Source organism: Leptinotarsa decemlineata, unplaced genomic scaffold, assembly GCF_025532065.1.
Source record: "Leptinotarsa decemlineata unplaced genomic scaffold, Ldec_3_MD MMD2_P_RNA_scaffold_2, whole genome shotgun sequence".
Classification (NCBI taxonomy): Eukaryota; Metazoa; Arthropoda; class Insecta; order Coleoptera; family Chrysomelidae; genus Leptinotarsa; species Leptinotarsa decemlineata.
Window position 1 is genome coordinate 1,028,132 of NW_027412529.1, and position 24,587 is coordinate 1,052,718.

The 24,587-nt window shown below is 34.9% G+C and overlaps 1 protein-coding gene across 1 annotated transcript in view; it reads left to right on the forward strand.

Annotated features, from left to right (window-relative positions):
* LOC111504118 (DNA-dependent protein kinase catalytic subunit) overlaps positions 1-23,441 on the forward strand; it is a 38,995-nt gene extending 15,554 nt beyond the window's left edge. Inside the window, exons 13-27 of the mRNA XM_023158610.2 lie at positions 1,674-1,974; positions 2,227-2,618; positions 5,809-6,170; positions 8,556-8,951; positions 9,698-10,095; positions 10,384-10,629; positions 11,017-11,295; positions 11,354-11,535; positions 15,490-15,701; positions 15,768-16,030; positions 16,083-16,309; positions 16,365-16,565; positions 17,793-18,043; positions 20,349-20,761; positions 23,039-23,441. Of these exons, the coding sequence (XP_023014378.2) occupies positions 1,674-1,974; positions 2,227-2,618; positions 5,809-6,170; positions 8,556-8,951; positions 9,698-10,095; positions 10,384-10,629; positions 11,017-11,295; positions 11,354-11,535; positions 15,490-15,701; positions 15,768-16,030; positions 16,083-16,309; positions 16,365-16,565; positions 17,793-18,043; positions 20,349-20,761; positions 23,039-23,346 (4,431 nt within the window). The 3' untranslated portion in view covers positions 23,347-23,441. The remainder of the gene's footprint in view (positions 1-1,673; positions 1,975-2,226; positions 2,619-5,808; positions 6,171-8,555; positions 8,952-9,697; positions 10,096-10,383; positions 10,630-11,016; positions 11,296-11,353; positions 11,536-15,489; positions 15,702-15,767; positions 16,031-16,082; positions 16,310-16,364; positions 16,566-17,792; positions 18,044-20,348; positions 20,762-23,038) is intronic.
* Positions 23,442-24,587: the final 1,146 nt, after the last annotated feature.

Genomic DNA, 24,587 nt, shown 5'->3' on the forward strand with positions numbered 1-24,587 from the left:
ACCTTCTTCCCCATATACACATACATATTGCATCGTATAACTCTTACAAACGTCACATCTACCTCAAGTTGGGTGTTCCACAAGGTTCCGCTATAAGGTCTGAAAATGACTAAAATTAAGCTCCATAAGAAAAACCATGGGATTTTGAGGCAAAAACGATGTTTTTTATTAAATAGCGTATTTTGAGACACCCTGTACATACTGAAGTCATGATTTTTTCTTAAATGTTGAAACACTCTGTATATCTCTAATTGATAACTTAATTGATATCAACTCCATCAATATTGAGATCTACGGCGAAACTATAGAAATTGTGAAAGAATTCAAATTCCTAGGCTTCATCGTTGATAACACTTTGAACTTAAAAAAAACACTTCCAGTATATGTGTAATGAAATTTCTAAAAAACTGTTTTTCTTTACTAGAATTAGTAGGCAATTAACATTCCAATCTAATTTGACTGTTTATAAAACAATAATCCTACCACACTTTGATTACTGTGCTACTTTGATATCATTACTAGACGGTAATTCTATCTCTACTCTACAAAAATTACAAAACAGAGGAATGCGCTTGTTATTAAAATGCCATAAATATACTCCTATATTATCAATGATTAATATTCTGAATTGGATGACAGTAAAAGATAGATTACAATATTTTTCTATGATATTCATATTTAAAATACTCACTGGAAAAGGACCACATTACTTCAATGAGTTCATTACATATAACCATCAGATACACAAATACGATACAAGAGGAAGAGATGACTCCCACGAACTAACCTTGCAAGAACAATGAATTCTATTTTTCACAGAGGACTCTTGAACTATAACAAGCTTCCTAATGAAATTAAACAAAGTAACACCCTTTAACTGTTCAAACGCTCCTTATCTCAATATCTACGGGCACAATACTATTCCAATTGAGTTGTTCATCATTCTTCTCTCTATTAATCTCTTCATCATCTACTACTGCTATGTTTTACCCAATATACTCCATTATATAGGGTCTTATATATTGCAGTTTTTTTGTAATCCTGTTTAATAACTGATATATTTGTATAATATTTATGTATATTAGGATATCTATTTCAAATAAATAAATCTAAATCTCTATGGCAGTCATGTTTTTTTTCTTTACCACTGGTAGCCATGTTTTTTTTTCTTTAATCCGATTTTTCATTCATTATTATGCCATTATTTTTATAATTCAACCGCGTTGCTATCACGCTCTTCCAACTTATCATGTTGAACGTGCTTGACTCTCGTTATCGACAATGCCGCAACTAACCGAACTCGCAATACCCATATCTACCAACTATTCACATTCATTTGAAATATCCCTCGCTAGCGACGAGATTATACTCAAAGGCTACCACACCAAACGTCTCGCGTTCAACTCCCCAAAAAAAAAAAAATATAACGTATTATGTTACCTATTATGTCTAGTCTGTCTGCCGTGACGTCAGGTCTGTCTTGCTCAACCGACGGATCTTCTACTCTACAATTTTTACCGTCATTATTTTTAACTTGAAATTTCTATCCTTTTCTAGGAAATATTTAATGTTGTTGATTATGACCTGTAAGCTAAAAAATAAATTTAACTAAATTATCAAATATTGAACTAGAAAAACTTCAGTAAATGTACATCTCAAATATCCATGCCAAGGTTACCAAATTTTGGGCCGAGAACCCGTCTTTGCCAACCACCATCATACAGAGGTTTCCTTTTCTCCTGTCGGAAATCTACAAATCGAAGATAGAGGACAAATTTTTGGGTTATGTAACTTATTTCCTGATCCATTTGCTGACTCAATACGAAGCCTACGAAGCCAAAGTTTTTGAACACCCTTTGGAAGATTGCGACTTCGAGGATTACAGGCTGCATACCAACTGGAGGCTGCAGCATCCTTCTGTTGTTCCCATGTTTGCAGAAACTCTACAGACCTACGATCCAAGCGACAATCAAGGTAAGAGTAAAGATTTCTCAATTACTCAGGATTCTCGGGGGTTCATAATAAAGATTGAAAACACATAAAAGGGAAATTTTTCTTTTGGGTGATTTTTAATGAGTTCTCTCAAACATTTTGAATCTATATCATTAGAGTGAGGAGGGACTCCCAAGGAGTTGTCCTCCTAGGTCCTCATTCTTTCAACAGACCTCGTATGTGTATGTGTTGAATGATTTATTTATCTCGAATGTTTGAAATGTTTTACACCAGACGAAGGAGATCCTTTCCAACTGAGACAGACGGTAACGACATTCGATTTCGTACCCACACAAAGCTTTCAGGAGCAACAGCTAATGAGCTACACGAGTTTGGAGACCTCTTTGTCCATCAGCAACAGTGCCATCAAAAACCCCAATTTCACCATCCTGTCTCAGAAATACCGAATCCCCAGGAGGCGTTTCTTGAGAGACAAAGCAAAAATATCCATCAGCCACGCTCACTTCGAGACGAAGAAGCAGGTCAAAAAGGCGCAGAAGAGAATAGATTCGGCAGTAGAAAGAGAGAGGAATGTGACTATTTACAGGAGTTACAGGAAGGGGGACTTTCCTGATATACAGATAGCGCTTTCGTCTGTTTTGAAGCCATTGCAGATGCTAGCGTTGGTGAGTACTGCCAAGTTGGCAACCTAGAGAAATACTACTTCTGTAATCAACTTGTACTATTCTTTTATTTATCCCAAGAAACAGAACCTGTGATATTAGGGATTGCAACAGAAAAGAAAAATATAATAGTTAATCAAAGAATGTAAACTTTTGCGACCGGAGATATCTGTGTGAAAGCTATTTTCCGGGTTTTTTTTGTCTTGGTCTGACATTTCGTCTACTACTACGGTATACATTATCAAAGACAATGTGCCCGAGTTGATGCTCCAGTTGTTGTTCCTGTCGTCCAGACCGCATTAACCGCGATGCTCTTATTTGACTCTGGTTTTATATTATTATTAGTGGACGTGTATTGGTTTCTCTTATTTCGATTACCCGACTTTGTGTACCTGTAAGGACAGGTAGCCAGATTTGTTTAATGTTCATTGCCTCTTCTTTTCCATTGCTGGAAAAATCCTCACTTGTTTACTTTGAAGTAAATGTTCTAGAGGTAGCAAAGACGTATGTGAACTTCTGCAACTTCAACTAGCGTTTCCTAAGATGACTAATCACCGGTCCGTGCATAGCTTATTGTTATATGTATGTAAGGTTAAGTTGAAAAGCAGCCTAGGCTGATACTTCACCTTTTCGTTGACACCAGTGGCGGCTCGTGCATTGAAGAACAGGGGAGGCTAAAGTCATAAAGACTATATACACACAGAAAAGCCCGCCGGAGGCGCGAAAATTTTTATGTTGTTGCACGCTTTCTTAATTCTAAAGTTAGGGCGTGGGCATGACAATGGGTAAAAAGTGCATGAGGAACTATGGACTTAGTTTGTAAACCATTTAAATTGCCGGCCATGACCGCAGCCCCATCATAGGTTTTTGGCAATTAATTTTTGCCTAAAATTATAGGTGTCACACGTACGAATTGAAAAATTAAACAAATCGTCAGCTGTGCGCCCAGATGAAACATCATGAAAACCCATAAAACGTTTGACATATCTAAAAACGATTGAAAGTTGTGATGTACAGGTAATATCGGTAGTTTCATCAATTTCCCATGCAAAAAAAGAAACACTTTCAATCTCCTTGCTTCTATTTTCCTTAATAATATATGCCACACTGTCTATAATAAGCTCATTTTGGATGGTTTTTGAGGTGTCCGAAAAAAACGCTACCGTTTAAAAAAGTGCCAAATTGGGAATCATATTTGCCCCATAACACGAGGTAATTTTTTTAAATCGGAGTATCCTATTTTAGACCACGTTTGGTATTCGGTTTGTACGGAAAATAAAACACAGGGCCAACAAAAAAGTTTTTCTCGTTTAATGGAGCCGGTTAATCAATCGCATTTATCGTACCAACTAATATTAAATCCTCGATTTTGTCGATTATCTGACGATTTAATTGAACTCAAACTTGGTTGAGGCCTTCCCAGAGTTTCAATAATGTAAAATTTTTTATCATAAGATAAAGACTTGAAATTATTTGTCAGCAACCAATCGAATATATCGTCAGATTTTTTAATTTCTTCAACTCATCCATAATAAATGAAAAAAAAAAACTTACCGAAAAGTGAAAACCTAAAAACACCTTTAAGTTAAAAGAAAACACTTTAAAACACAATAAAAATATTACCAAAAAGCACTGCTATATAATAATACTGCCTGTTTTATACACAAATGACAAATATTATCAAGAAACACTAAAACGATTTACCGGAATATTTTTTAGCCCCGGTCCGTCACGGTATCTCCCGTCCGAATAATTAAATAAAAAACAAACGCAGCCGTACACTAACGGCGACCAAGTGGAGGCTAGCCTCCTCTGACGCTATAATTTCTGCAACTGAAATTACAAATCGGGACGTATGTCGCTGGTTGGATCGGTCTCGTGCAGCCTGTGTTTTTTAAAGCGGTCGGAGGCTTGGTTCCATTGCAACGTATGCCATTTATTATTTCGGGTTGATAGTTTATTCGTTCATGGTTAGTGCGTTTGAGGATACAGGATACAGTGTGGTATGTACTACGCAGTGAGTGATAGTGTTTTTTTCGGGCATAATATGTATTTATATTAAAAATTAATGGTAAAGTAATGATACCCTAGCATTTTTAGAAAAAAATAATCATAATTATTTGTCAATATTTTTTAATTTATTGCGATGAATAGCCTCAAATGTTATGGGGAGGCTAAGCCTCCATTGCCTCCTCTGACGAGCCGCCGCTGGTTGACACTTGATTATTATTCTGAAATTTTGTATTTTATTTTCATTATGTTGATGAATAAAGACGATTATTATTATTTGGCTTAAGCAATAACTTTCTCGAACAATAATTTCAAATTATTCTTAGTTTTCTTTGGTGTAAGTTACGAAATTATCCTATTCCAAAAAGTGATAATATAATATTTATTCACCAGTCACGATTCATAACGTATATATGGTCACAAACGAGTAAAAGAATAGTTAATTGAAAACCGGTGACTTCACAATATTGTTTTTCCATCAAAAGTACTGAAAATGACGCCATTTTGTGTAAATTTTGTCCGACCTTGACAAGTTCAAAAGTTGAACTGGAGGGTTTTTTACGATTTTACCAGATAACAATGTAAAGAATTGAATAATAAATATAGTTTAAATAACTAAAGAAACACGCTTATTTGAAAAAAAAATTAACTTTTTAGTTCGATGTTCTTTAAAAGCGAGTTTTTTTAAACTATATTTATTTTATCTAAACTTTGGGATCAGACAGCCGTATATTGTTTAGAAAAATGGCCATTGATATTTTCCGATTCCGGAGAGGAACCCTGAAAATCAGCTACCAAGCCCAAGGCAGCAGGCGCGCAAAGGAGGGTTACAAATAAGGCAGCAGGCGTGTACAGCGCCATCTGCCCGCGAATAGATCAAGCAATAATGTCAATATATCAAGGATGTTACGTACAGCGCCATCTGCCCGCGAATAGATCAAGCAATAATGCCGATAATACTGTCAAATACATATCCCTAGCTCGAGGAGTTACAAACAAACATACATACATACAGGTGAAGCTAATAAAAGCGTGTTAATTAAAAATGGATAATGAAAAATAATCACTTAAGAGTTATTGAAAAAATTTTCATTTGTTGTAGTTTTTTTAAGTAACTAAAGAAAACCCTGTACGTGAAGGTAAATAACTGTCCAGTTAATACCGATATTACACTCTCTTTCAGCACGATAACGAGATATCCAAACTCCTCTTCCTGGAGATCTTCAAAGGAATCGCTTCGAAAGCCGAAGAAAACCAAGTTTTTCTAGAAACCGTTTCCAAGAGCATCAAAGAAATCTTCAACTCCTCGACACAGTTCAACCCTCATCTTTTTGCCGCATTGCTCGACATTCTGCTAAAAAACAAAAGCAAGATTTCGTTCGATCCACAGCTAGTTTGTTACGTGTCACAAGAGAGCGGTTTGGTATCGACGGGGGCGTTGCTGCTCGAGGAATACATCATTATGATGGACGAATTACCGACCAGCAGTAAGAGAGCTGTCGGAGAGGACACCAAGGAAGCTCTGTATTGGGTCAAATTAGCAGAGTGAGTATTACATGGATGAACCATATTTAGGTTATCAACTCTGTTTCTCTTTAAATAAGCTCGTAACAGACATCTTAAATATCGGAGAGATGTGAACAAGGAGTAAGTAAATAAGTGTTGAACATTTAGGGAGGTGATTCCTCATCGAAAAAAAATAGGATCTTTCATATAAACAAATTTCATTGGAGCATCCCTTGTCAAGATACAACCCCTTAAAGGGGGTACATAAAATTTGTATAACAATTTTTTTCACAAGCACTAAAAAAGTTACAATATTGAAATCAACCTGACGTTTTGTACTATCAGAAAGACACTTAGCCAGAAATTTATTTGGTTTACCCCATGGTTGTAAGGGGTGGAAAACGAAACCCTTAAAATTTATTTCCAATGTAGATTTTTGTCTTATTACTTGTTTACCATTTAAAAATTATTTTCGATAGCCTGTTTCATTCTAAACAAAAAATGTCTCTTGGGTTTTTTGCCCAAAATAAACCAGTTCGCAGCAAAAAATTATTTTAGGAACAACTACAGAGATACATCGTCATAAATGCGAAAATACGAAACTAATCTATCTAGTAGGTCGCTATTAGCGATAGTGACAATTAAATTGGTATGCCGCTGTCAGTTTGTGAATTTTCGAAATTGAATTAATACTAATTGTGTGTTGTTGTTCTGTTCTTAACTTGTTACTCTTATAATTCACTCGTTATTAAAATGGCATACACAAACGAGGAAATGGCTGATATGCATTACGTTTACGGTCTGTCGCAAGGAAATGGGTTAGAAACTTCTAGAAGATATACTGAAATGTATCCTCAACGGTAGCATCCTTCACATAGAATATTTGCTCGACTTCATCAACGATTACGAGAATATGATTCATTCGACAAAAGAACGCAGGATTGTGGTCGCCATCGAGAAGTACGAACACCACAGCTTGAAGAAGCAGTACTTAATTTGATTGAAGAACAAACTACTACCAGTACTAGGAAGATTGCTTTCCAGCTAAATGTTGATTATATGACGGTAGTTCAAATTTTAAAGGGACAACTCTTATACTTACCATCTGCAACGAGTACAGGCACTGTTACCGCGAGAATTTCCTAACCGTTTTGAATTTTGCAATTGGATGCTGGAAATGATTAGAAGAAATTGTGACTTTCTGATAACGATAGAATTCACAGACAAATGTAGTTTTTCTCGGGACAAGATTATTAATTTTCATAATGGGCTCATGAAAACCCTCACGCTATTGTCGAAACTAACCATCAAGAACAGTTTTCTCTTAACTTGTGGCTCAGAGTTATTGGGGATGATTTAATTGGGCGTCATTTTTTACCTCCTCGATTAAATGGTGAGGCATACGTTCAATTTTTAAGAGAAGTGCATCCAGTACTGCTGGAGAAAGTTCCTTTGGGCATCAGAAGGTATGTTTTTTATGCATGATGGGGCTCCTGCCCATTTTAGTCAAGTAGCACGTCAGCATTTAATTGAAACATATGCAAATCAGTGGATAGGTCGAGGAGGACCACAGAACTGGCCCGCTCGATCCCCGGATCTCAATCCTCTCGATTTCTCTATTTGGGGCCATTTACAGCATTTGGTTTATCGTACTCCTGTTCGCGATGTAGAGGACTTGAGAAAAACCGCATCATCGATGCGTGCAGGGTAATCAGAAAGACTCCAGGAATATTTGAGCGAATACGTGGCTCAATGCGCCGACGTTTAGACGCATGCGTAATATCTGAAAGTAGACATATTGAACATTTACTATGATTTCTACATGTTGTGTGTTTTGTTATCAATAAATTAGTTTTGTTTATTACCCTTTAATCGTTTAATGCAGGTACTAACTACAAAATAACAATAAATCCAGTTCGCATTTATGACGATGTATCTCTGTAGTTGTTTCTAAAATAATTTTTTGCTGCGAACTGGTTTATTTTGGGCAAAAAGCCCAAGAGGCATTTTTTGTTTAGAATGAAACAGGCTATCGGAAATAAATTTTTAAATGGTAAACAAATAATAAGACAAAAAGTTACATTGGAAATAAATTTTAGGGGTTGCGTTTTCCACCCCTTACAACCATGAGGTAAACCAAATAAATTACTGGCTAACTGTCTTTTTGGTAGTACAAAACGTCAGGTTAATTTCAATATTGTAACTTTTTCAGTGCTTGTGAAAAAAATTGTACAAATTTTATGTACCCCCTTCATGGGGCTGTATCTTCACAAAGGGATGCTCCAATGAAGTTTCTTTATATGAAAGATCCTGTTTCTTTTTCGTTCACCTCCTTAAATGTTTTACACTTATTCAGTTACACACTGTTTAGTCAGCATATCTTCAGCTTATCAATGGATGAAGCTGAAACTGTTGTGTCCGCAGACTCTACAAAGAATTGGGAGAATGGGACACAGTCCGCGCTATATTCCTGGAGAAAATGAACTGTCACGAAGCGGTCCACAAAGCCATTAAGTTCGAATCTGAATCGAACCATCGCAACGCTCAAGACCTCTACAAGCGTCTCATTGATATCGATCTGTCCCCTCACCGCAAAGACTTCTACTACGAGTCATACTTCAAGTGCTTTGCCGAGATGGGACAATGGGATGAGCTTCCGGAGTTCATCGGCTCCGTTGTGGAAGGGGGAAACACTTGGGACGCCCTTTGGGACAACGGGTGGAACCAGCAGAAGCTGCTTCCCTGGTACGTGAAGGCGAATGTGAAGAAGGACCTGAACACAGGAAGCTGGGATGGAGAATTCCTGAAGGATATCAACAGGTAAGGGCTTTTATGTTTCATTTGGATGTACTCACGTTATTCAAAAAGACACCAGTCTATATGATTTCAAGACATTGATGAGTTTTCAGGCACATTCGTACCTATTCTTTCAGAAGTGACATTGCTTTATGTGGGAATAATTTTTTGTTCAGCATAATTGTTTTCATAACCAACAGACAATATGGTCAGAAGGAAACGATAAAACAAAGCTCAAATATGTTTATTTTTATGACTATGCTTGTGGCGCCCAACGTGGGGCGCCAGCACATTTATGGTATGACTATTTTTTTGCCTTATAATAAAGGGACTTTCATTAAGCGCTTCATATATTGAAATTTGAGTAAAACAAAGTGTGTGCGAGGTATCATACCATGATTATCAAGTGTTGGGTTTTATATTTCAGGAAAAGAAATAACAAGGATTTATCCTCGACTCAACTCAAATAACTGAAGTTTATTTTGGTATTCTTTGAATGCTAATTTTGCTACGTTGTAGTTATACTATTCCATACAAACCTCTAGTGATGTTTTTCTTGTTAATGCATTCAATTTCTTATAGAAATAAATATATACTTATTGATAAGAGAAATAAATATAATTTTTTTTAATAATTTTTCCTGGTTATTTACTCACCAATCTGATTTTTTTTTCGTCTTTATTGAAATGTGAAACTCTTGTTGTGAGAAAACTTTTATCTTTTTATATTGACGAAGATATTTCTGTCTATTCTATTGTGTTTGTTGGCAGGTGTCTTTCGGACTCCGAAAAAAGCGAATACCTCCGAGCCAACTTTTCCGAAGAACTGTTCATAATGTGGCTGAGTAAAGGTGACATACCAGCGGCCAAACTGTATCTGAAAACTTGCGTCAGTCAATTCTTGGAAACCTGGCAGCTCACCAATACGATGTTCCAGTCGTTACGCTTCCAGAAACTTCTGAATCTTCGGAACGTCATCGAAGGAGCCGATTTCATCGCCACCTTGAAGCAACTGATGGAAGATCCGGAAGGGTTGTTGACGAACCTCGCCGATAGATGGCGAAAGTCTTCGGAGGATGTCTTTCCCACGGTACTGCTGAATGAAACGAGATTGCTGTACAGGAAGCAGTTCGTGAAGCTGCTGAACGACAAGATATCTGGAATGAAAGGTTAGTTAATGAATATTTGAGTTGTACATGGCAGGGCAAGGAATGAGTTGAGAATTTATTTTGTTATTTCATTTGGAACAATGTTTTCACGCATGTCTCCTTTAATCAAGTAGCATATATTCATTACTGCTTGAGTAATTTCTATTAGGAAACTTTCCACACGTGTATAGCAAATGTAATTCAATATATGTTGCGGCATTAGCTATAGAAATGTTTGTTTTGTGATAAATACTTTTAAAAATACTGTTTGAATGATGTAATAACTTCCAATTTCTTTATGATTGGAAGGTCTGGATTTGAAAGAACACATGAAGAAGTTGCGAATTGCGGAAGTCATGATGGATATCGATTTCATCAAGTTCGCTGCCAATTCAAACAACTATTATTTTGCCAGGAAATATTTCATGCCTTATCAAGGAAAACAGAATCTAAAACTGAATATAGCATATGGAAATATAGCTCTGGCGAAAACCAAACTGGCAGATAACGTGAAAGATGAAGTCAAGTGGACTATACCTGCCGTGGATACTTTTAGTGAGTACAGTTTCAATTTATAATCAATTCTTTATTGTCATGAAATCAATAAAAACTTGTTGGAAAAGTGTAAGCAGAAATCCATCAGTAGCAAACGATCTATGTACAAGTTTTTATACTTTTATGTACACTTTGTGTGAAGGTATTTCATTTTATGCATTGTTTTATTTTAACATGAAAAATTCTTTGATATATTATTGTTATTGTCATTAATTTCAAATCAGAGTTAGTATTTCCGTTGTTTCTAAAAATAAATGCATTTTTTCGTAACAGTTCAAGAATTTTTCTAAACACCAACTTTTTTAATAAGAGTAAAGTACAATTTCAATTTGAAACTTCGATTTGCTGCTCTCCAAACAGTTTCCTTTTTTTTTTTCTTTCAATTAGCATCCAGCATGAAAAATAGCCAGGATCAGATGATCAACCTGTTGTGCAGTTCGAAGCTGTTTGATATATATTCCAAACTATCATGTACTTTCGTGAAAAATCCCGAACTCTTCATCGAATATAAGGAACATCTCGCTGAGAAACTGCAAAATAAAATATCTTCTCCTAGCGATATCGAACTTTGTGCCCGTCAATTGCTGAGAAGGGCCATTGACGGCATTGATGAGGACATGGAATGCGACAACTCCAAGAACGAGGACAAACAGAAGGAAATATCAGGTAGATTGAAGGGATTTATTGTATTCTGTGAGTTATAAGAGATTTCTTTTCGTCTCAGGGGCTTACGTCAAGCTCGCGAATTTCATCCGCGATAGAGATGACGAGGCTCTACAAGGTGATTTTATTCTGTTCGTGTTGAGAGCCATGAGAATGAACTCTTCTGAAGGGCGACAGTTGTTTCCGTGCGTATTGATGCAGAGCAAGCTGGGAAGTGAGCACAAAGCTATGTTTCTGAAAGAGGTGAGTCGAGTTTATTGGTAGAATCAAACTTACAATAACAAAGAAATAGCGCAAAAAAAAAGTATGACACCCTTAACCTATTACAGAAGTATTTCAATATTCTTGTTTTGAAGTTCAGACTGAATTTTTGGTATGTAATGAGGGTCTTTCTTGTGTAACAACAAGAGTTTTTCATGTTGTGAAAGTTTAGGGGGCCTTTCTTGTGTGAAAACAAGAATTTTTCATTTTATGCGAGTTTATATTTGTTTGTGGTTGTGTTATACTTGTGTAAAATTTAAATTACATTATTAATTCAATCATTTTTGCTACAAAACAAGCAACTTCACAGAGAAATGAGCACATAATTACAAAAATTCCACCATCAACTTGATTGGTTTTCATATGAGAAGATATTTTTTATTCGTAGCTGATTAGCATTGGAAATGTATAAAATGCACTTGAGGGATTTTCTTGGGTAAAAAATTAGAACCTAGGAGTAGAATTTGTAAACCTTTCATACTTTTCCATTGATAATAAATAACCTATTAAAGAAGTATTTCAATATTCTTGTTTTGAAGTTCAGACTGAATTTTTGGTATGTGATGAGGGTCTTTCTTGTGTAACAACAAGAGTCATGTTATGAAAGTTTAGAGGGCCTCTCTTGTGTAAAAATAAGAATTTTTCATTTTATGCGAGTTTATATTTGTTTGTGGTCGTGTAATACTTGTGTAAAATTTAAATTACATTATTAATTCAATCATTTTTGCTACAAAACAAGCAACTTCACAGAGAAATGAGCACATAATTACAAAAATTCCACCATCAACTTGATTGGTTTTCATATGAGAAGATATTTTTTATTTCGTAGCTGATTAGCATTGGAAATGTATAAAATGCACTTGAGGGATTTTCTTGTGTGAAAAATTAGAATCTATAAGTAGGATTTGTAAACCTTTCATACTTTTCCATTGATAATAACCTATTACGAAAGTATTTCAATATTCTTGTTTGGAAGTTCAGACTGGATTTTTGGTATGTAATGAGGGTCTTTCTTGTGTAACAACAAGAGTTTTTCATGTTATGAAAGTTTAGAGGGCCTTTCTTGTGTAAAAATAAGAATTTTTCATTTTATGCGAGTTTATATTTGTTTATGGTTATGTAATAATTGTGTAAAATTTAAATTACATTATTTATTCAATCATTTTTGCTACAAAACACAAGCAACTTCACAGAGAAATGAGCACATAATTACAAAACTTCCATCATCAACTTGATTGGTTTTCATATGAGAAGATATTTTTTATTTCGTAGCTGATTAGCATTGGAAATGTATAAAATGCACTCGAGGGATTTTCATGTGTAAAAAATTAGAACCTAGAAGTAGGATCTGTAAACCTTTCATACTTTTCCATTGATAATAACCTATTGCAGAAGTATTTCAATATTTTTGTTTTGAAGTTGACTGAATTTTTGGTATGTAATGAGGGTCTTTCTTGTGTAACAACAAGAGTTTTTCATGTTATGAATGTTTAGAGGGCCTTTCTTGTGTAAAAACAAGAATTCTTCATTTTATGCGAGTTTATATTTGTTTGTGGTTGTGTAATACTTGTGTAAAATTTAAATTACATTATTTATTCAATCATTTTTGCTACAAAACACAAGCAACTTCACAGAGAAATGAGCACATAAATACAAAAATTCTACCATCAACTTGATTGGTTTTCATATGAGAAGATATTTTTTTATTTCGTAGCTGATTAGCATTGGAAATGTATAAAATGCACTTGAGGGATTTTCTTGTGTAAAAAATTAGAACCTAGAAGTAGAATTTGTAAGCCTTTCATACTTTTCCATTGATAATAACCTATTAAAGAAGTATTTCAATATTCTTGTTTTGAAGTTCAGACTGAATTTTTGGTATGTGATGAGGGTCTTTCTTGTGTAACAACAAGAGTTTCATGTTATGAAAGTTTAGAGGGCCTCTCTTGTGTAAAAATAAGAATTTTTCATTTTATGCGAGTTTATATTTGTTTGTGGTTGTGTAATACTTGTGTAAAATTTAAATTACATTATTTATTCAATCATTTTTGCTACAAAACACAAGCAACTTCACAGATAAATGAGTACATAATTACAAAAATTCCACCATCAACTTGATTGGTTTTCATATGAGAATATATTTTTTATTTCGTAGCTGATTAGCATTGGAAATGTATAAAATGCACTTGAGGGATTTTCTTGTGTAAAAAATTAGAACCTAGAAGTAGAATTTGTAAACGTTTCATACTTTTCCATTGATAATAACCTATTATAGAAGTATTTCAATATTCCTGTTCTGAAATTCAGACTGAATTTTAGGTATGAATTGAGGGTCTTTCTTGTGTAACAACGAGAGATGAATGTTTAGAGGGTCTTTCTTGTGTAAAAACAACTTGGTTGGTTTTCATATAAGAAGATACTTTTTAATTCGGAGCTAATTAGCATTGGAAATGTATAAAATGTACTTGAGGGATTTTCTTGTGTAAAAAATTAGAACCTAGAAGTAGAATTTGTAAACCTTTCATACTTTTCCATTGATAATAACCTATTAAAGAAGTATTTCAATATTCTTGTTTTGAAGTTCAGACTGAATTTTTGGTATGTGATGGGGGTCTTTCTTGTGTAACAACAAGAGTCATGTTATGAAAGTTTAGAGGGCCTTTCTTGTGTAAAAACAAGAATTTTTCATTTTATGCGAGTTTATATTTGTTTGTGGTTGTGTAATACTTGTGTAAAATTTAAATTACATTATTTATTCAATCATTTTTGCTACAAAATACAAGCAACTTTACAGAGAAATGAGCAGATAATTGCAAAAATTCCACCATCAACTTGATTGGTTTTCATATGAGAAGATATTTTTTATTTCGTAGCTAATTAGCATTGGAAATGTATAAAATGCACTTAAGGGATTTTCTTGTGTAAAAAATTAGAACCTAGGAGTAGAATTTGTAAACCTATCATACTCTTCCATTGATAATTAATTCACGCATATATTTATTTGTTTGAAGGTTGATTTATTTCGACCACCAAATATCTCCCAGAATGTATTTTATGAGTGAGCTTCCGAGATGAATGTATTCATGTGTATGGACTTTTCTGTCACATGAATATAAAACTAATCACTAATATTGTATGCCTAATAAACAACATTGGGTTGATATCTGATGTATTCAAATAGTTTGTGTTTAAACATTGTTACAGTCCTTGCATTTTTTATCATTTGTGGAAGTCTATTATAGGAATGTGAACCTTTGAAGCAATTTTCAGATTCGTTTTATTTATATGGAAATCTACTCTATTTCTAGTGGAATAATTGTAGATGTTATGATTCAAAATAACGAATTCATTAAAATACTCAGGTTGACCTCCCTGTGTTATCTCGAATATGAATGTCATAGTCATATCCATAAAGAATGATTTTCATGTGTAATCATCTTGTACAAAGTGCTTAGGAAGATATTGTGAAAGTTTCAATCTGGGACTTTCTCATGTCAGCGACATTCATAAATTAATCAGAGGATTTTGTTGTGTACAGCTGTATATCCTGTCACATGTTTATGTACTTTGTTTCGATAGTGAAATATGATTTATTCATCTGTTTTGTTAATGAGACTCTCTAAACAAAAATGGTGTGTTGATGAGATTTGGAATTGGGTTTTTCTTATAATTATATTTGGTGACTATTGAACCACTCCAATTAACTGTTAAACAGCTGAAAATATATGTGCAGGAGAAAAACCCCTTCGAAATCTAAAGAAAAATCTGTAGCCAAACAGTAAAAGTATTTGAGACTGAGGTGAATTTTTGGTGTACAAGGCTTTGTCAGTAATAACCTAGTTGATGTACATGAATTACATAAGGATTAAAAATGTTATACAATCATAAAAGAACAAATACAAGTATAGGAAGTTCTGTAAAAAAATATATTTTTAGAGTGAAAAAATTCCAACTTGGATGTTTTTGGGATGGATACCCCAATTATTAGCTAACGTGGACTCTCCAAAAATTTGTGCAATTTCAAAAATCATCGAGAGAATCGCAGAAACTTATCCCAAAGCCATCATGTATCCTTACAGGCTTAGCAAAGAGAACTATAAATTTAATGATGAAAACATCAAATCTGAAGTTCAAAAACTCACAGATAGGTATGTTATTTATTTCGTTTAATTGAAAAACTGGTATTTCCTTACAATTTATATATTATTTCACAGATTGGACGAACTTTTACTGAAAGACGAGGCGGTGAACAAATTTTTGAGGGCTTTGTCTTACGTTAGCTTACCTGTCGTAATCCTGAGATATTATGTTACTAAAATGATGAAAGCTGACAGTTTGGAAGAATTCAAAAGCATTCAGAATTCCGTGAGGGATGACTTTTTCGTAGAACTTTGTGGTTCCAAGAACCCCGAAAACATGCAAGGAAATATGTTCAAAGAAATTCAGACGTTCAAAAAGGAATTCTTGAAGCCTGCTGGTAAAATTCTGCAAAAATGAATTATTGCTTTGGTTTCGAAGTTTTTTTTTAGATACTCCTCTTGCGGTGGCGAAGAAAAACTGGGAGAAAACTAGGACTAAACTAAGGGACCCCTCAAGGATGAACAAACATTCCTCTCTCCTCAAAGACTACTGTCCATGGTTGGCTAATTTCTCAGCCAACAAACTCAATGTCGAGCTAGAAATACCGGGCCAATACGATGGGAAAAAGTTGCCGCTTCCTCAACACCACGTAAAAATTTCAGGATTTTGCCCTAACGTAGGTTCGCGACGTAACAGCTATGGTGATATTCATTGCTTTCTTGTTACTCTAGGTTAAGGTTATGGATTCGCTACGCAGACCGATCAAAATCACCATGCTCGGCATGGATACTAAAGAGTACCCTTTCTTGCTGAAGTTCGGGGAAGATATTCGTCAGGATCAGCGCATACAGCAACTTTTCGGTATGATGAACGACATTTTCAAAAGCGACACGGGTTGTGCCAATAATGGTTTAGAGGTATTGACATATGAGGTGAGTGAATACAATTCAAACGTAACAATACAACAATGTGAATGTACCAAATGTCACAACTAGTACTTGTACTTCCCTTCATCAGAGGTTTGTCGGGAAGGATAAGAAGAATTAGGTCCAAGTAAGTAAATAAGCAAGAAAGGCCTTCGGCCATCAGGATGAAGTGATTGAACATCGTATTAGATGAAATCGGACTCGGAGATAAACGTGAAAAAAATTAACACAACCTGAACGACTTGGGCGCGGGAGGAACTTATATTGAGATTTGGAGTAGATATTTATACTGAGCATCTTCGTTAATAATAGTTGAATCTCGTCGTGTAGCACATCAAATGAAGGGAAAAATAAATGTTGAATTCATTGACAAAGGAAAAATAATTTAAAAAGATTTCAAATGAGCTTACAGAAAGCAGTGCGGGCTTCATTTGTGGCTGGAACGTGTAGATGTGTGTAGGGGGCTCGGTGAATCTTGGTGTGTGCATCTATGAAAACTAGTTTGCATTATTATGAGCCGTGAAGGATTATGCTTCTTATATGCAATATATTCTTCATATGAAGGATATCTTCACCGTATATTCTTCATATGAAGGATATCTTCACCGTGCGTGTACTCTGTACAAGTTTGTACTTAGTACACATCTATTTTCAGCTATGCACCAGAAATATTTGTCAAGGTCACATGTATCAGACATATTTTTCAAGGTCGCATGCACCAGACATATTTTTCAAAGTCACACGAGTCTGTCTAGGCCACCCAATCACACCACTTGTCATTGATGACGTCATAGTGGTGGGAGGAGGCTTAGAACCGGCTCAAATCTTCTACTAACAGTTATATCTCGAAACTACAGCACTATTCAACCTCAAACTCAATCGTATTCCTCCAAAGATAGAATAAAAAACGTTCTTATGCAAGTCCCGCTAGGACTACCGAGGTATCCCGCAGGGTACCTCACCGAGCCCACTATTGGTCCCTACGTATGTCAAAGACTGTATTTGAGTAGTAAATACTTTGAAATCAGGCGAAATTATTCAATTGCTAAATGACTGGGGGACATAGTTGAAAGATCTGTAAGGGAAAGTTACCTAGGGAAACTGTGATATCGAGCAATGAAAATGCACAATATATTTGAATACATATTTGTATTTGATCAATACAGGCTATTAATTTCATTATAGTTATTACTTCAACATTTCTAATATAGAGTGTTTGTTTCGAATAATTAGGTTGTACCGCTGACCTCGAACCTTGGTATCATTCAGTGGATCGACAACACTCAACAGCTGAAGGACTTCTTGAGTAATTCGATGAAAAATCGAGGTACATTCGAAAAAGTGTTTGCCAAGTACGTAAACGCTCTGCCCAAGGGAAAAAGTTACTTTCAAGTGTATGGTAGCAACGCAGTTAGAACAAAGAAGGATAAAGCGATCGCGTTTTACACAAGTTTAGTTTATGAGATTCCCTGGGATTTACTTAGGTAAGTTGATAGTAAGGTGATTTCATACTCATCCAGTATATGAAATAACTGAACCCTTGGATTTTAAGAAAGATAATTATAAATCTGTTCTGTTTAAAATCTGTTTTTTCCGTTAACCAGCTGTCGCACTCCTACGAACGACAACCCTCAGAAGTCGAAACTTGTGCGAGCTAAGGATTAAAGAGGTCTTGCCTTTTAACGTGTGATTCCTAACACAGTTGACATAACATACGGTTTATTCTGTTTGAAATGTACCTATAAAGAAATTTGCAATACTATGTAGCGTAACTTACCTACCACTCGTAATTTACATAATATGAATGTTTTCGTTTGTCATCATTTATTTCTCCTGTACCATTTTTGTTTATATCTATCATTTAATATTTCATTCCCGTTTAAATGCTTGGGATCTGCATCGACAGAAGTTTCGACATTATTGTTTGATCTATTCGCGAGTAGATGGCGCTGTAAGTGACTTTCTTGGTATAATTCAAATTCACTTTCTATGTATTTCTTTATTTAAACAAGTATTGTGATAAAACGTTCAGCACTGTATGATACATCTGAAAATGGATTCGTCAAGGTCATCTAAACTGATTTGAAGGCTGAGATTGAACTTTTATACATTTTCATCAATCTTCAAAACAATGTATTCAATCGAAACACACTTTTTTCTAATCAGAAATCCATCAAAGGTATAAAAACGTACAATTCGCAAAACAGCAATGCTTTGTTGCCATTATACTAGCACAAAATACTTTTTTATATCAGATTCATATTTTTAAATAATGAAGTAATATTACGTAACACTATTTTACATGTGAATAGTTTATGTTTGTCCCTACTACTAGTGCTGCCTCTCGTGACACGTTCGCTGTACTATTCTCAGGAAAAAAGCTCATTAACAATTTACTTGAGGTTGAAGATTCATGTTGATTTCACGAAAACTGATTGTTTACTGAGGAATTTTTTGTATGTATAACCAACAAAACCAAAAACAGCTTTTATATGAGACAATTTGGTTATGTTGATTATGTTTTTGATTATATTGGTTTTGTTTTTGGTTATGTCGGTGAAGGTTTTGGTTATATCAGTTAGGTTTTTCAGTTATGTTGGTTAAATGTACAAAAAATTCGTCAGTAATCAATCAGTTTTCGTTAAAAGATGGATCTTTCATTCGAAGTAAATTGTTATCGGTTTATTTTTCAAGATAATGGATTTTTGATAGGAAAAAGGTCTGTTTCGATTGAAGATAATGTTTTGAAGATTGATAAAAATGTATAACCATCAGTTTGGATGACCTTGAATGTCGCAAAATTTGCAAAATGAACCTTCATAAGGAAAACCATTGAGTTTTGAGTCCGTTCTCTCATAGCCTATATACTATTATACGCTCTAGTTTCATTATTAGGCCGTGGTAAAGTCAGTAAATGATACCATAGCTACTTTTCCATGGTTCAATGCTTTAATTTGTGATATTAATGACTTATTTATTATTTTGTGGAAATTCATCTTCAATTGTTCAATGCTTTAGTAATCTCATCAACGAACTCGCACATTGCTGTGTCCCTGCCATTATTTTCAAAAACCAGTGTGAAAGTTGTCTTTATCCTTGAGAAATTTCACAGTTCCTCATTTACAATTCATTAAAATATCTTACTGAAGCTCGGAAACAAAGTAATATTTCTGTAATCAGATATTTGATCAGCACCATCTCTCTTGTGCAATTGAATAATATGCCGGTTTTAGTAGAATAAACATAAGAGCAGTAAACAAAACAAATCAAATAAAATTTATTTATTCCATATTAATATACAATTTGTTGTATGACATACATAATTAATAAATTTCAATTATCTTGAATGAGTAACTTTCACCTAGACATTGAAATGCCTGTATTGTGATCTGTTACTCACCAAGATAAGAGCTCCGTGAGTACATTTTATAAAATAATAAAAAAATATGATAATATTATAATAATCCATGGTAATATGATCAGTGAGAAAGAGAAAAAATAAAATAAACATTTTTTTTCAAACTCTAGGAAACAAAAACAAAAAAAATGCAATATACAAATGGTATAGGAACTGCTATTCAATGTGTAAAATTCTTTTTTTATTCTTTTTTTTTTTTAGTATATGTCAAATTTTTGAGGGTTTTCGATTATGAATTGTTTGAATTTATTAATTCCTTTGATAATTTTCAATTCTACTGGGAGTATGTTGTATAATTTCGGACCATAATAAAACACGAATCTTTGTGTGTGGCTCTTCTTGTAGACCTCTACACTTTCCATTTCATTCAGGACCTCCTTCTGGTCATTGAGCTCCAGCACCGAAAACTACATAGCGATGCGCGCCAACTTCATAAAAACCTACGCTGCCTTATGCGCGACTCACTGGCTACTGGGCATCGGCGATAGACACCTGGGCAATTCCCTGATCTGCCTGGGCAATGGCAAGGTTCTAGGCATCGACTTTGGCCACGCCTTTGGCACAGGTACTCAGATACAGGAAGTGCCGGAATTGGTGCCGTTCAGGCTGACGCCACACATCGTCTCTCTGATGGAGCCTCTTGGAGAGCGGGGCCTCTTTAGGCAGTGCTTGGTGCACTGCTTGAAGGCATTGCGGGTCAACGGGTCCTCTTTGTTGGCCACCATGAACGTTTTCATCGAGGAGCCCTCTTTGGATTGGTTGGAAAACGCGAAGATGTTTGAAGGTGAGTAGTTTGAGTCGGATATTCGTTTAGATTGGAGAAACCAACTTGAATATTCTCTATTATAGATATATAGATAACTTATTAGCACTTTTTCACGGTATAATGTATTTGATAGTCCCATTTAGGTGTCACGTTCAAGAATTTGCTATTATTGGTAATTTTGAGAGGGCCTAATTTAGGTAACGAGTTTTCATAGGAAGTGAACAAAAGATATTCGGTTTTATCAAAATTTATTGTAAAAAGTTATTTTTATACCCCCGTATAATATTTTTGAAATCATTCAGAATAATTGTTTCTAATTCAGTCCAAGTATCAACTGCATACAGGGTGGGCCATCGAAAACTTGACATGGAGGGTTTGGGTACTAATCTTGCAAATCCGAAAAAATGCTCAGACAGGTCGATTTTTATTGGGAGGGGGACAGTTTTTTCCCCATTTACAGCGTCGTCACTTCAACCCCGGAGCAGAGGAGTGAACAACCCAGATATGCCTTCGTTTATTTTTTAGTATTTACAATCTTGTCTTTTAGGGTGTCCTTAAAAAAGGACAATCGGCATGTAGGTAGAGTGTTATATAAGAAACCTAAATACTAGTTCTAAAGTAACTGATTAGCAAACTAATTTTCAGACCTATGATAGCTCACAAAACACTCCATATGCAAAGCCACGTCACATTTTTCACATCTTTTCTGAACTTTTTTGTGACATACACGACATCGAGTCTGTTTGGGTTGGGATACAAAAAAGTGATCTTGGTTATCTAATCTTGATTCAACGTTCTCCAACGCGTAAGATCTTCCCTTTTTTTCGCACATCGATTGGTTTCCAAGAGCGTCAAAGTAATTTGTCGTCTAGTCGATAAATTGTCAAGTGAACCCCCTTGTAGTCTATGGAGTTGCCATGCGTTCTGTTCGCAAATGTCTAGACCATACGCAATTAGACAAAATTAACCACTTTTTACCTCTTACTGACGTTCTGTAGAGGCTTACATTCTGGTCGCAATGGTATTGGTCGAAGATGCTTTTGTAGTTCGTTGTTTCAACCTGTAGATGTCACAGCAACGATTTGTCAAATTATGAGCATGCGTAGTTGACGACAATGCTGTCAGCTGGCAACGATTTTCAGCTCCCTCTATAACTTAGAATCGGAACTAAACAAATAAGCGGGAAACTTAAACGCAATCATTGAAACTTTTCCTAGAGATCAATTACCCTAACACCAAACTGATATTTTTTGCACTCGACGCGCGTTTCGCTAACAAGGTTAGCATCTTCAGAAGAAAATTGATACAGTATCAATTGATAGATACAAACTAACTTATCGGAGAACACTAATAAAAATAATACGTATCAAATTCCTTCCAAAGGAAAAATGTAAACAATCAACAATCGACATAACCTATAATATCTGCAGAGACCCCTATAGGACGAAACAATGAACTACAAAAGCGACTTTGACCTTGATCATCTGCGTGAAACGCAGAAACAGCATTTTTAACCATTTTTTAATTGTAATAGTCCTCTTTTCAGAGAAGAACTAAAAAATTAACATAAAAATAGGGTAAAAACAAATGAAACAGTTCCAAATATATTACAACTGAGCAGTGGCGTACAATTTGTTGCTATTAACAATATTGAAAAAGTTAATTATCGGAAAGAACTCTTTCAAATACGTCCAAATATAAAAAAATGTACACCATTGTTTAAAAAATTCCAAGATCTTTCAAACGATGTGCGACTCGCCCCTATTCCCTTTTAAGATTCCAAGGGTTGTTCACCCCTCTGCTCCGGGTTGAAGACGACGCTGTGAATGGGGAAAAACTGTCTCCCTCCTAATAAAAATCGACCTGTCTGAGCGTTTTTTCGGATTTGCAAGATTACTACCCAAAACCTCCATGTCAAGTTTTCAGTGGCCTACCCTGTATAAAATAACGGTATCATCAGCCAACGTATGGATTTTTCATCTGGTTTTGAGTGAAAGCAGATCACTTATAGAGATATTGAAATCAGTAAGGGTCCTGAAACGGTTCCTTGCGGAGCACCATATTCAAACAATGTTGAATCAAGGAAAACCTGTGAACTTGTTGAATTCCATCATTGAGATAGAGGACTCGTAAATAATTTTCATGTTATTCCTTGAAAACCAATATTTCATAATGTTTTCAAAAGTAATATTCTTTAATTTTTCTGAATCAGTCTTGTGCTAAATAAAGAATTATCATTTTTATTATTATTGTTGTCATCTAACACTCTCCAAAACGGCTGTATTTTACCGACAGGAGCAGATTCATCCGAGGAGCAACCGCGGTGGTACCCCAAAGTCAAAGTAGAGCAGGCCAAAAGGAAGCTGTACGGCGCTAGTTCAACGAAGATAATGGCCGAAGAGTTGATCGCCGGCACGAGGGTCGAGGAGTACACAGCGGCGTACGTGCGGCACGTCAAGGGGGACCTGGATCGAGATGTAAGAGCCAAGTTCGCCGACAGAGAAGATCTATCGCCTGAAGAGCAGGTTGACTGCTTGATCGATCATGCTACCGACTACAACCTGCTCGGAAGGATGTTCGTTGGGTGGGCGCCCTGGGTTTAGGTCTGGCGTGCGAGCTGGAGGGCTGTGATGTTTTTCGTATATCATCATTTACGTGATGATTTTGTGGATGTTTTTTATTAAATACTATTCTTCTAGTTGTTTTGTTTCACCAGATCATCTCCTCGTTGATGAGTATAATCTACTTATCCTTTTTTAATTAGATTTCTCCAAATCTTTTAAATACTGTAAGTGTAAACCATTATTCTCTGCAGACGATGTCAAGATGTATCTACGGATTAACACGCTCGAATATTGCCACAAGCTGCAGTCTGGGACTAGACACATTGTCAATTTATAACAATTTGGCGCAAATGACCCCCGATTCAATTTAACTACTCTATTGATGGTACCTATTCGAACAGAGTTAATAGAAAGAAAGAAAGAAATTTTATTGATTTCAAATTACTATTTGTTACAATCGAAAATATCTGCAATAACAAAATTTATTTAGGTACGTCCTACAGAAAATAGAAAATATACATTAGTACATAAGAAAAAATCTCGCACTACAACAGTTATGACTGACATATGGACATTAATAATATAAATACACATATATACACACACAGATATATACATATATATATATATATATACACACACATACATACATGTACATATATACAATATATATATATATATATATATATATATATATATATATATATATATATATATATATATATATATAAATAGATTAGTACTTTTTGATCATTCCCATATTGATTTCAATTTAAGAGCCACCGGTATAATCTATTTATCTTTTGATTTTCATGGAATTATTTTCCAGCAGCTTGACTGCATTAACCTTTCTCGATTATATATATACAGAGTGACCCATTTGAAAGCGGGCCACCTCTCTAAAACTGTTATTTATTATCCGATTCAGAAGTTTTTTTTTTCAATAGATAGAGCGTCAATAGTTCTATTAGAGTGCTGTGAAGTCGAAATATAAATAAAATTTTCAAGGCCTACTTCGAATTTTTTTCAAGGTCAAAAATCCAAAAAACATACTAGCGATTTTTTTATATGAAATTTGACGACGCCACTGGATTTGTGATGCTTTCAAATGGTTGTGACTGAAATTTCAAGATAAAATAATGTTTTTTAACAGAAATATGGCATAAGTAAAATATACCAATCACTGTCAAAATAATTCAAATAGTTGTATATTAAATAACAATTTTGTAAATAATATGGTTTGAAATACTTCTTCAGAACATAACAACTTTATGTGCGAT